Genomic DNA, 10,641 nt, shown 5'->3' with positions numbered 1-10,641 from the left:
TCTCAGCTCTTAGACCAGGCGCGCAGTCACCGCGCCAGACAACCCCGCCAGCGCGTGGCTTTCCAAGAAAGTGCCTGTCTCATGAATGAAAGGGCCCTAGTTTCGGGGCAACAGATTACCTGGTAGAAATATACATAGCACAGTCATGAAGAGTGTTTCCCTTTGAAGTGGAAGGGTGATGGCCGGGGCAGGTTAGGACCGGCGAGTGAGGAGCGGGAAAAAGTAGGCACTATTAAAGACAGCCAAATCCGGGCCCTACTGCCGCAGGCTGCCCTCCGAGCCAGGGGGCCTTCAGGTAGGAGGTCCTCGGTGACTTTGGACGCCCGCAGTTTCCCGGTGCTGAGACTGGTAAGGCTTGGGCCTGGAGGTGTGTTTCTTCGTTCTTTCCGTCCGTGAGGCTGTGACACAAACATGCTCCGCCAGATCCTCGGCCAGGCCAAGAAGCACCCGAGCGTAAGTTCGCGGCCTTTTTCCGAATGTTCTCCTTTACTCATCATAGGTCTGGGTGCGGCTGCCCACGTCCCCTGGGGGCTTCATCCTTTACAGCCACATATCGATCCTCGGGGTTGGACCCTGCCTCTCCTCGTGGCCCCAGTGCTGAGGACTCTAACCCGCCTCACGGTGCATTATGAAGTGTTCGGTTGGGGGATGCAAAACCTGCGAGGAGAATAAACTAGTAATTGTGGAACAATCTGGGGGCCCCACCTTCTTGGAGATTAGTTGGATCGAGAGAGAGAGGCGTATGCTGTGTGGTTTAGAGACCGGCAAAAGTCAGGTTTCCTAATTGTTGTCCGCCTCTTAAGGATCTTGTGTTAACCGCATTGCGCCACAAGGCCTTGTGGCAAAGGGGTGTGTGATCTTGGAATGCTGTTTGTTCTGACGCTTTAGGGAGATTAGCAGCTCAGAATTTAGTTGCGCTTTATTTTTCCCATCTCGGGAACGTACTGTGGTTCTAAAACTCAGTTATGCAGTCCTTAATCCTTATCATGACCCAGTTCTTCAATTACTAAGCATGCACTGGTAGCAGTACATTTGCAGAGGATATGCTTAAAGCCAGTATTTGTGATTGGTTTTTCTTTTGTTTACTTAGTTGCACTTCTCGTTTCACAGAGATTGTGCTTTTCTTGCGTAAAAGGCAAGCATAAGTAATTGTTAAATAGTTGCTTTTCAAGCCTCAAGATAAGGAGAGCAGGGAAATTTAATGGGAATGATGTATAAATCTTAGAGAGGTGAAGACGACTTGATACATTTTCTTGGATGTTTTAAATTTTGAATATAACTTGTTCTACATTAAAAATGATTCTCTTAAATGAGAATCATATTTACATCTTTTGGAAATTTCATTTCTTTTTAACACAGTTCAAGAAATCTTACCTCAATGTAAGGTCTACCTTGATTCAAATTTGTAGGCAAGATCACAAAATAGCAGTTTGAGGCTTGGGAATCAATGTGTAGAAGCTACTGTATAGTCTCTGTTGCTAGTATCTAGGTGTTTGAAGATGGCTACTAATTATTGTCTCTTCTGTGTTTGATTCTAGTTGATCCCCCTCTTTATATTTATTGGAGCTGGAGGTACTGGAGCAGCACTGTATGTCTTGCGCCTGGCGATGTTCAATCCAGATGTCAGGTAAGTTCTCTTAAATGTTCAGAACTTTATGCTTATGAAGCTGATTTAATCTACAATCTTTCTCTGTTGACAACATCAAGTCATAGAAAGAACCCAGGTTTCATAGTCACGCAGTAAGTCCAGATCCCAGCTCTGCTGTTTACTTTTTTTTCCTGATCTGTCTCATTTTCTTATTGAAAATGAGATCTGCTAATACCTACCTTGTAATGTTAAGATTGAGATGCTGTTTTTTAATAATGTGTTTAATCATGGTTCCTGGCATATGTGTTTTAATAGATGTTGGTTCCCTTTCCTTTTTTTTCCTAGTATTAGTATTATAATGTAGCTAATACTTTTTACCTGCTTTTCTGCAATAAGGAGTGTTTCTTTTTGCAGTTGTAAAACAATAGGTAAAGAAAGATTGATTCAGCAGTATTCTGTGTACTTTTCTGTATATCATTTCGCTGATGAAATAGAAAGTTTTAATAAAAGCCAGATATAAAGTCTCCATTAATAGGGATAGGGGCAAGGACAACTACCCCTAGAAGTTCTGTGTTCTACCTTTTTTAACTTGAATACACGAGATTGCTTTTTACAGATTTTATCTCCATAGTGAAAATAATATCCTTTACCTGATAGAAAATGAGATTGATCTATTCAAAGTATTGGCTTCTTAGAAAGTATGAAATACTATATTAAATAGTGTGTTATTACTATAATAATATGTTTTATTACTTTTAGTTGGGACAGAAAGAATAACCCAGAACCCTGGAACAAAATAAGTCCCAATCAACAATACAAGGTAAACTATAAAACTGTTTCATTATTGCCAGAAAGTGTATTTTAATAAATTTTGCCATGGGGTAGTTTTTCATAAAATATATATAGAAGTAAAATTCCATTATAACGAACTTTGAGGAGCTGCTACTCTGTTTTGTGAAATTTAAATGGTATGTTATTCCAATTAACATTTTTTTCTTAAGGATTTTATTCCTAATCTCTGGATTTTAGATGTGAAATCAAGATAATGTCTTAATTCTACTGATATGACTAAGAGAAAAAAGAATAAAGGGGACATAGTATAGATACCATTTACCATTTTCTTAGTTCTTATATAGATAGTTGCAATGATTCTCAAACTTGAGTGTATATTACTTGGTGAGCTTGTTAAAACAAAGATTCTTCAGTTCCATCCCCAAAGACTCTGATGCAGATGGTCTGGCAAGGGGCCTATGAATTTGCATTTCTAACAGCGTTTCAGATGCTGCTTGTCTGTAGCCCACACTTTAAATAGCACTAATCTAGTGGATGGTTTGGATGACTGTTCTTTCTTACTATAATGGTTGAAATATTTCAGGTGAAAATTAGTAAGAAGAAGTAAAAGTCAGTTAAAACTTAAATTTTACCACAAACCCTCTACATACACTTTTAAACATCTTCTCTGAAGAGTACTCTATGGAATTACTCTTCAAAAAAACCATCTATTGATTTCCCCAAACGTAACCTTTCTTATGTGATAACTCTTTGCTGGATGGAGCATACAAAGACATAGCCCTTGCAATTTTGAAAAAAGGGGCATTTGATCTGGCAGGAATTTTCACTAAAAGATGGAAATACATTTGTTATATGAATGTATGGTAATGTAATTTTTTAAAAAAGCTTTATTGAGATAGAATTCACTTACCATACAATTCACCCATTTAAAGTATACAATTCAGTGGCTTTTATACATTCAGAGTTGTGATCCATTACCAGAATCAATTCTTGCATCCCTTAGTGTCGTGCTCCAATTTACCCATCCTACTCAGCCCTAGGCAACCACTAATACACTCTCTTTAGCTTAGTCTATTTTGGACTTTTCCTATAAATGGAATAATAAACATGTGGTCCTTTGTGACTGGTTTTCAATTAGCATGTTTTCAAGTTTTCATCCATGTGGTAGTTCACTTCTTTTAATTGCCAAAGAGCATTCCATTGTGTGGATACCACATTTTTTAGTTTATGCATTGATCAGTGGTTGGACATTTGGGTTTCACTTTTTGACTATTTTGAATAACGTTGCTATGAACATTCATGTACAAGTTTTTGGGTGGACATAAGTTTTTTTCTCTTGGGTAAATATGTAGGAGTGGAATTGCTGGATCATATGGTCAGTCTCTATTTAGCCATTTGAGAAACTGCCAAACTTTTCCAGAGCAGTTGTACCATTTTCCATTCCCAGCAGCAGTGAGGGTTCTGGTTTTTCCACATTCTTACCAACACTTATTATCATCTGTCTTTTTTTATTATAGCCATCCTAGTAGGTGTGAAGTGGTAATTGTGGTTTTGATTTGCATTTCTCTGATGGCAAATATGTTGAGCAGTTTTCATGTTCTTTTTGGCCATTTATATATCTTTGGTGAAATATCTGTTCAGATCCTTTGCTTGTTCTTTAATTGGGGTATTTGTCTTTTTGTAGTAGTTCATATTCTAAATGAAAGTTCTTTATCAGATATATGCTTTGCAATATTTTTTTTCCCATTCTGTGAGTAATCTTTTCACTTCCCTGTTGGTGTCTTTGAAAAACACAGTAATGTCATTTTTTTCCCTTTTTTTTTTTAGTAATTTTATTTAAACATACTTTATATCCACCAAACATACCCTCCCTCTTCCCCACTCTCCCCATCCCCAGTAACCTTTCACCTCTGTGGATTTGCTATTTCTAAATATATCTTATGAGTGATATTGTACAATATGTGTCCTTATGTGTCTTCCCTATTTCACCTAACATGTTTTCAGGGGCTTCAATGTTGTTGCATGTCTCAGGATTTTGTTCTTTTTATGGCCAAATGATACTCCATTGTGTGTATGTACCACATTTTGTTTATCCATTAATTTGTTGCTGGACACTTGAATTGTTTCCACCTGTTGGCTGTTGTGAATAATGCTGCTGTAAACATTGATGTTCAAGTACCCGAGGCCCTATTTTTATGGTAACATCATTTTACCCATAATTGTTTTTATGTAGATTTATAATATTTTTTTGTTTGAGATGAAATTGGCATTTATTAGAAAACAAAATTGAGCAGGCCTAATAGGTCTCATGTTAAGTCAAGATAGGTTAGGTTTTAAGACAATATAAATCTAAAAGTCCAGTGTGGGTCAGGCCCTTTTCTATTTCAGAGTTCTGCTATCTGGTTGATTGACACAGCCAGGTCCAAGCGTCGTTTTAAGTTTCTAGTCAGAGGCTTCTTTAGTCCATGCTTATGATATCTTTGGCACTTTTCCTCAAAACCAAGCAGGCTATTGGCTTCTAGTCAGTTCTGTGTGCCAGTAATCATACCCAAAATTCTCTCAAGTTGTTCAAATTTGCTTTATTTTTCAGCTTCCATAACCCAATCCTTTCCTCAATTTTGTGGGCTACTTTGAAGTTACCTGAAATAATAGTTTGGAAGGCCACAACATATTCCCAATTTTTCCTTGGGGCACTTTATTCAGATGAAAAGTGTTGTTCAGCCTTTGATGCTTAAATCCAGTTTTGTAGCACAACTTCTTCAATGTTCTCTGCCACAAAATGAGCATACCCAAGTTTCTAGAGCCTTATTTGGGCTTATGTACAAATCCTAAATATCCCACAACAGAAACCACTTTATTTAATGATTGCAATATAAAGCATTAAAAAAAAAAAAAGTTGAGAATTAGAGGCAGGTTTTTTTGTTTTTGTTTTTGTTTTTTAAATAAAAGCAATCATAGTAATATAGCTATTTAATTTAGTTCAATTTAGGAAATTATTGCAAATTTTAAACATGTAAAGTGTAGTTTTGATTTAAAAGTATATACCAGAGATGGTGAGGAGTCATTTTGATCTTGATGCAATTGGAGTTAGTTCCACCAGAATATTGACACTTGTGAGAGAGAGAGAAAATCAAAAGAAAGGCTGTTGAGGCAAACCAGTCTGTGTCTGAAAAGTTACATAACCATACAACAAAGTCTTACTTTATGTAACTAAGCTCTCTTGGTTGTAAAGTCTTTCTCATCTAAATTATAGCACTTTACAAACCAGGTAAGGGTAAATTCTGAGTGTTCATCTATTCTGTTGGAAATTCACCTTCGTCTTTAGTAGAACTCGAAGTATCTTATCAGAAGTAATTCTTAATTATTAACACTTTAGAATAGAAAAATTATAGGATCTAACAGACTATACTAACACAGCTCTTTTGAGATAGACTGAATATTTTTACCCTGCCAGAAACGTTAAAGGACTGGAATTTTAGGTATAGTGCTTTTGAATGACTTACACAGTGGTAAATAGTCTTAATAAAAAAATTCATGTATGGGAAGAATTCATTTTGGTAATTATTACTGTAGAAACTGACTAAAAAGAACTCTAAATATTCTGTACCATCTCTGTGTATTTGATAGATAATCTAAATTACCTTTTTTCTTTTCTAAGTTCTACTCAGTGAATGTGGATTACAGCAAACTGAAGAAAGAAGGCCCAGACTTCTAAATGAAATATTTCCCTTTAAAGCTGCTTAACATGAAGGTCTTCCAGAAGCCATCCGCACAATTTTCCACTTAACCCGGAAATATTTCCCCTCTAAATACACGAAATCATGTTGGTGTATCATGTTGAGGTGTACACTGATTAATAAATATCTGAAACTTGAGTTATCATGTTGCATTTAATGGTGAAATCTACTAATTCAGGGTATAGGAAATAAATAGCATTTAAAGAATGTTCCAGTTTGCTAATGCTGCTGTTATGCAAAATAACAGGAATGAATTGGGTTTTATAAAGGGGGTTTATTTGGTTACAAAATTACAGTCCTAAGGCCATAAAAATGTCCAAATTAAGACGTCAACAATAGGATACCTTCACTGAAGAAAGGCCAGTGGCATTTTCCAAAATGTCTCTGGGCTTGTCTCTCTTAGCCTCTTCAGCTCCTGTGCATCTAACCATCTGTGGGTTCTCTCTCAGTTTCTCTGGAGCAAACTCTGGGCTCCAGATGTCTCCGAGCATCTCTGAGTGTCAGTGTCAGTGTCAGCTCTTAGGTTCTCTCCAAAATTTCCCTCTCAGCTGCTCTGTGCTCCTTCTGTTTGTGAGCTTTTATAGGACTCCAGTGATTAGATCAAGATCTATCCTGAATAGGTAGGGTCCATATCTCCATGGAAATAATGTAATCAAATGGCTCACTCAGTTGATTGAGTCACATCTCTATGGAAACAATCAAAAGATTCCAACCCAATCAGCACTAATACGTCTGGCCCCACAAGACTACACCAAAGAACGTGGCTTTTGGGGGGACACAGTATATCTAAACCATCACAGAGAACTTCTTAAGTATCTATGTATTTTTGAAATTTGAAAATAAGCCTTTAAACTGCTTTAATAAAACATTAATTTTGTGTATAGGCCATTGGTAAATTTACTAGAGCATATTTAACAACTGGAACTGGAAGTTATGCAAATGTAGATTGGAAAGAATATTCAAGCCTCTCTGACATTGGCAAGAGGGAAATTCCTGGATTTCTGTTAATGCTTGATGTGGCCAAAGTGTGCAGTTGTAAGTTCTTTCCTTGCTATTCTCTTTGCTGAAGACTTTTTTTTTTTTTTTTTTTTTTTGCTGTTTATTTATTTATTTTTTTTTTAATCATCATTTTATTGAGATATATTCACATACCACGCAGTCATACAAAACAAATTGTACTTTTGATTGTTTACAGTACCATTACATAGTTGTACATTCATCACCTAAATCAATCCCTGACACCTTCATTAGCACACACACAAAAATAACAAGAATAATAATTAGAGTGAAAAAGAGCAATTGAAGTAAAAAAGAACACTAGGTACCTTTGTCTGTTTGTTTGCTTCCCCTACTTTTCTACACATCGATCCATAAACTAGACAAAGTGGAGTTTGGTCCTTATGGCATTCCCAATCCCACTGTCACCCCTCATAAGCTACATTTTTATACAACTGTCTTCGAGATTCATGGGTTCTGGGTTGTAGTTTAATAGTTTCAGGTATCCACTACCAGCTACCCCAATTCTTTAGAACCTAAAAAAGGTTGTCTAAAGTGTGCGTAAGAGTGCCCACCAGAGTGATCTCTCGGCTCGTTTTGGAATCTCTCTGCCACTGAAGCTTATTTCATTTCCTTTCACATCCCCCTTTTGGTCAAGAAGATGTTCTCCATCCCACGATGCCGGGTCTACATTCCTCCCCGGGAGTCATATTCCACGTTGCCAGGGAGATTCACTTCCCTGGGTGTCTGATCCCACGTAGGGGGGAGGGCAGTGATTTCACCTTTCAAGTTGGCTTAGCCAGAGAGAGAGGGCCACATCTGAGCAACAAAGAGGCATTCAGGAGGAGACTCTTAGGCACAAATACAGGGAGGCCTAGCCTCTCCTTTGCAGCAACCGTCTTCCCAAGGGTGAAACTTATGGTAGAGGGCTCAACCCATCAAACCACCAGTCCCCTATGTCTGTGGTCATGTTAGCAACCATGGAGGTGGGATAGGCGAATACCCCTGCATTCTCCACAGGCTCCTCAAGGGGGCACTACATCGTTTTTTTTTGTTTGTTTTTGTTTTTTTCCTTGTTTGTCTTTTTTCTTTTTTTTTTTTTTTAAATTTCCCTTCTTTTTTCAAATCAACTGTATGAAAAAAAAAGTTAAAAAGAAAACAAACATACAATAAAAGAACATTTCAAAGAGACCATAGCAAGGGAGTAAGAAAAAGACAACTAACCTAAGATAACTGCTTAACTTCCAACATGTTCCTACTTTACCCCAAGAAAGTTACATACTATAGCAACATTTCAGTGAACTTGTTCCTACTACATCCATCAGAAATTAACAGACCATAGTCATTTCTGGGCATCCCCAGAACGTTAAATAGCTTATCTGTTCTTCTTGGATTATTGTTCCCCCTTCCTTAATTGCTCTCTACTGCTAGATCCCCTACATTCTACATTATAAACCATTTGTTTTACATTTTTCAAAGTTCACATTAGTGGTAGCATATAATATTTCTCTTTTTGTGCCTGGCTTATTTCGCTCAGCATTATGTCTTCAAGGTTCATCCATGTTGTCATATGTTTCACCAGATCGTTCCTTCTTACTGCCGCGTAGTATTCCATCGTGTGTATATACCACATTTTATTTATCCACTCATCTGTTGATGGACATTTGGGTTGTTTCCATCTCTTGGCAATTGTGAATAATGCTGCTATGAACATTGGCGTGCAGATATCTGTTCGTGTCACTGCTTTCCGATCTTCCGGGTATATACCGAGAAGTGCAATCGCTGGATCGAATGGTAGCTCTATCTCTAGTTTTCTAAGGAACTGCCAGACTGACTTCCAGAGTGGCTGAACCATTATACAGTCCCACCAACAATGAATAAGAGTTCCAATTTCTCCACATCCCCTCCAGCATTTGTAGTTTCCTGTTTGTTTAATGGCAGCCATTCTAACCGGTGTTAGATGGTATCTCATTGTGGTCTTAATTTGCATCTCTCTAATAGCTAGTGAAGCTGAACATTTTTTCATGTGTTTCTTGGCCATTTGTATTTCCTCTTCAGACAACTGTCTTTTCATATCTTTTGCCCATTTTATAATTGGGCTGTCTGTACTATTGTCATTGAGTTGTAGGATTTCTTTGTATATGCAAGATATCAGTCTTTTGTCAGATACATGGTTTCCAAAAATTTTTTCCCATTGAGTTGGCTGCCTCTTTACCTTTTTGAGAAATTCCTTTGAGGTGCAGAAACTTCTAAGCTTGAGGAGTTCCCATTTATCTATTTTCTCTTTTGTTGCTTGTGCTTTGGGTGTAAAGTCTAGGAAGTGGCCTCCTAATACAAGGTCTTGAAGATGTTTTCCTACATTATCTTCTAGGAGTTTAATGGTACTTTCTTTTATATTGAGATCTTTGGTCCATTTTGAGTTAATTTTTGTGTAGGGGGTGAGGTAGGGGTCCTCTTTCATTCTTTTGGATATGGATATCCAACTCTCCCAGCCCCATTTGTTGAAAAGACCATTATGGCTCAGTTCGGTGACTTTGGGGGCCTTATCAAAGATCAGTCGGCCATAGATCTGAGGGTCTATCTCTGAATTCTCAATTCGATTCCATTGATCTATATGTCTATCTTTGTGCCAGTACCATGCTGTTTTGGCAACTGTGGCTTTATAATAAGCTTCAAAGTCAGGGAGTGTAAGTCCTCCCACTTCGTTTTTCTTTTTTAAAGTGTCTTTAGCAATTCGAGGCATCTTCCCTTTCCAAATAAATTTGATAACTAGCTTTTCCAAGTCTGCAAAGTAGGTTGTTGGAATTTTGATTGGGATTGCATTGAATCTGTAGATGAGTTTGGGTAGAATTGACATCTTAATGACATTTAGCCTTCCTATCCATGAACATGGAATATTTTTCCATCTTTTAAGGTCCCCTTCTATTTCTTTTAGTAGAGTTATGTAGTTTTCTTTGTATAGGTCTTTTACATCTTTGGTTAAGTTTATTCCTAGGTACTTGATTTTTTTAGTTGCTATTGAAAATGGTATCTTTTTCTTGAGTGTCTCTTCAGTTTGTTCATTTCTAGCATATAGAAACATTACTGACTTATGTGCATTAATCTTGTATCCCGCTACTTTGCTAAATTTGTTTATTAGCTCTAGTAGGTGTATCGTTGATTTCTCAGGGTTTTCTAGATATAAGATCATATCATCTGCAAACAATGACAGTTTTACTTCTTCTTTTCCAATTTGGATGCCTTTTATTTCTTTGTCTTGCCGGATTGCCCTGGCTAGCACTTCCAGCACAATGTTGAATAACAGTGGTGACAGCGGGCATCCTTGTCTTGTTCCTGATCTTAGAGGGAAGGCTTTCAGTCTCTCACCATTGAGTACTATGCTGGCTGTCGGTTTTTCATATATGCTCTTTATCATGTTGAGGAAGTTTCCTTCAATTCCTACCTTTTGAAGTGTTTTTATCAAAAAGGGATGTTGGATTTTGTCAAATGCTTTTTCAGCATCTATTGAGATGATCAATTGATTTTTCC

The 10,641-nt window shown here is 37.4% G+C and overlaps 1 protein-coding gene across 1 annotated transcript; it reads left to right on the top strand.

Moving 5' to 3' along the window:
- The first annotated feature begins 285 nt into the window (after positions 1–285).
- Positions 286–6,255, top strand: NDUFA4 (NDUFA4 mitochondrial complex associated). Its single transcript, XM_037837501.1, has 4 exons — positions 286–453; positions 1,539–1,627; positions 2,348–2,408; positions 6,039–6,255. The coding sequence occupies exons 1-4, from the start codon at positions 412–414 to the stop codon at positions 6,093–6,095; spliced, it is 249 nt and encodes an 82-aa protein (XP_037693429.1). The 5' UTR covers positions 286–411; the 3' UTR covers positions 6,096–6,255.
- The last annotated feature ends 4,386 nt before the right edge of the window (positions 6,256–10,641 follow it).

The sequence above is a fragment of the Choloepus didactylus genome, chromosome 5, assembly GCF_015220235.1.
Source record: "Choloepus didactylus isolate mChoDid1 chromosome 5, mChoDid1.pri, whole genome shotgun sequence".
Lineage (NCBI taxonomy): Eukaryota > Metazoa > Chordata > Mammalia > Pilosa > Megalonychidae > Choloepus > Choloepus didactylus.
The sequence above is the reverse complement of the archived record's forward strand: the minus strand, read 5'-3'. Positions and strand labels throughout refer to the sequence as shown.

Bases quoted from the DNA above. Each gene is read 5' to 3' on its own strand.
- NDUFA4 (XM_037837501.1), top strand. From the start codon at position 412: ATGCTCCGCCAGATCCTCGGCCAGGCCAAGAAGCACCCGAGC. The intron at 454-1,538 runs GTAAGTTCGCGG...GTTTGATTCTAG, and splicing joins AGGCCAAGAAGCACCCGAGC to TTGATCCCCCTCTTTATATT. The intron at 2,409-6,038 runs GTAAACTATAAA...TTCTTTTCTAAG, and splicing joins GTCCCAATCAACAATACAAG to TTCTACTCAGTGAATGTGGA.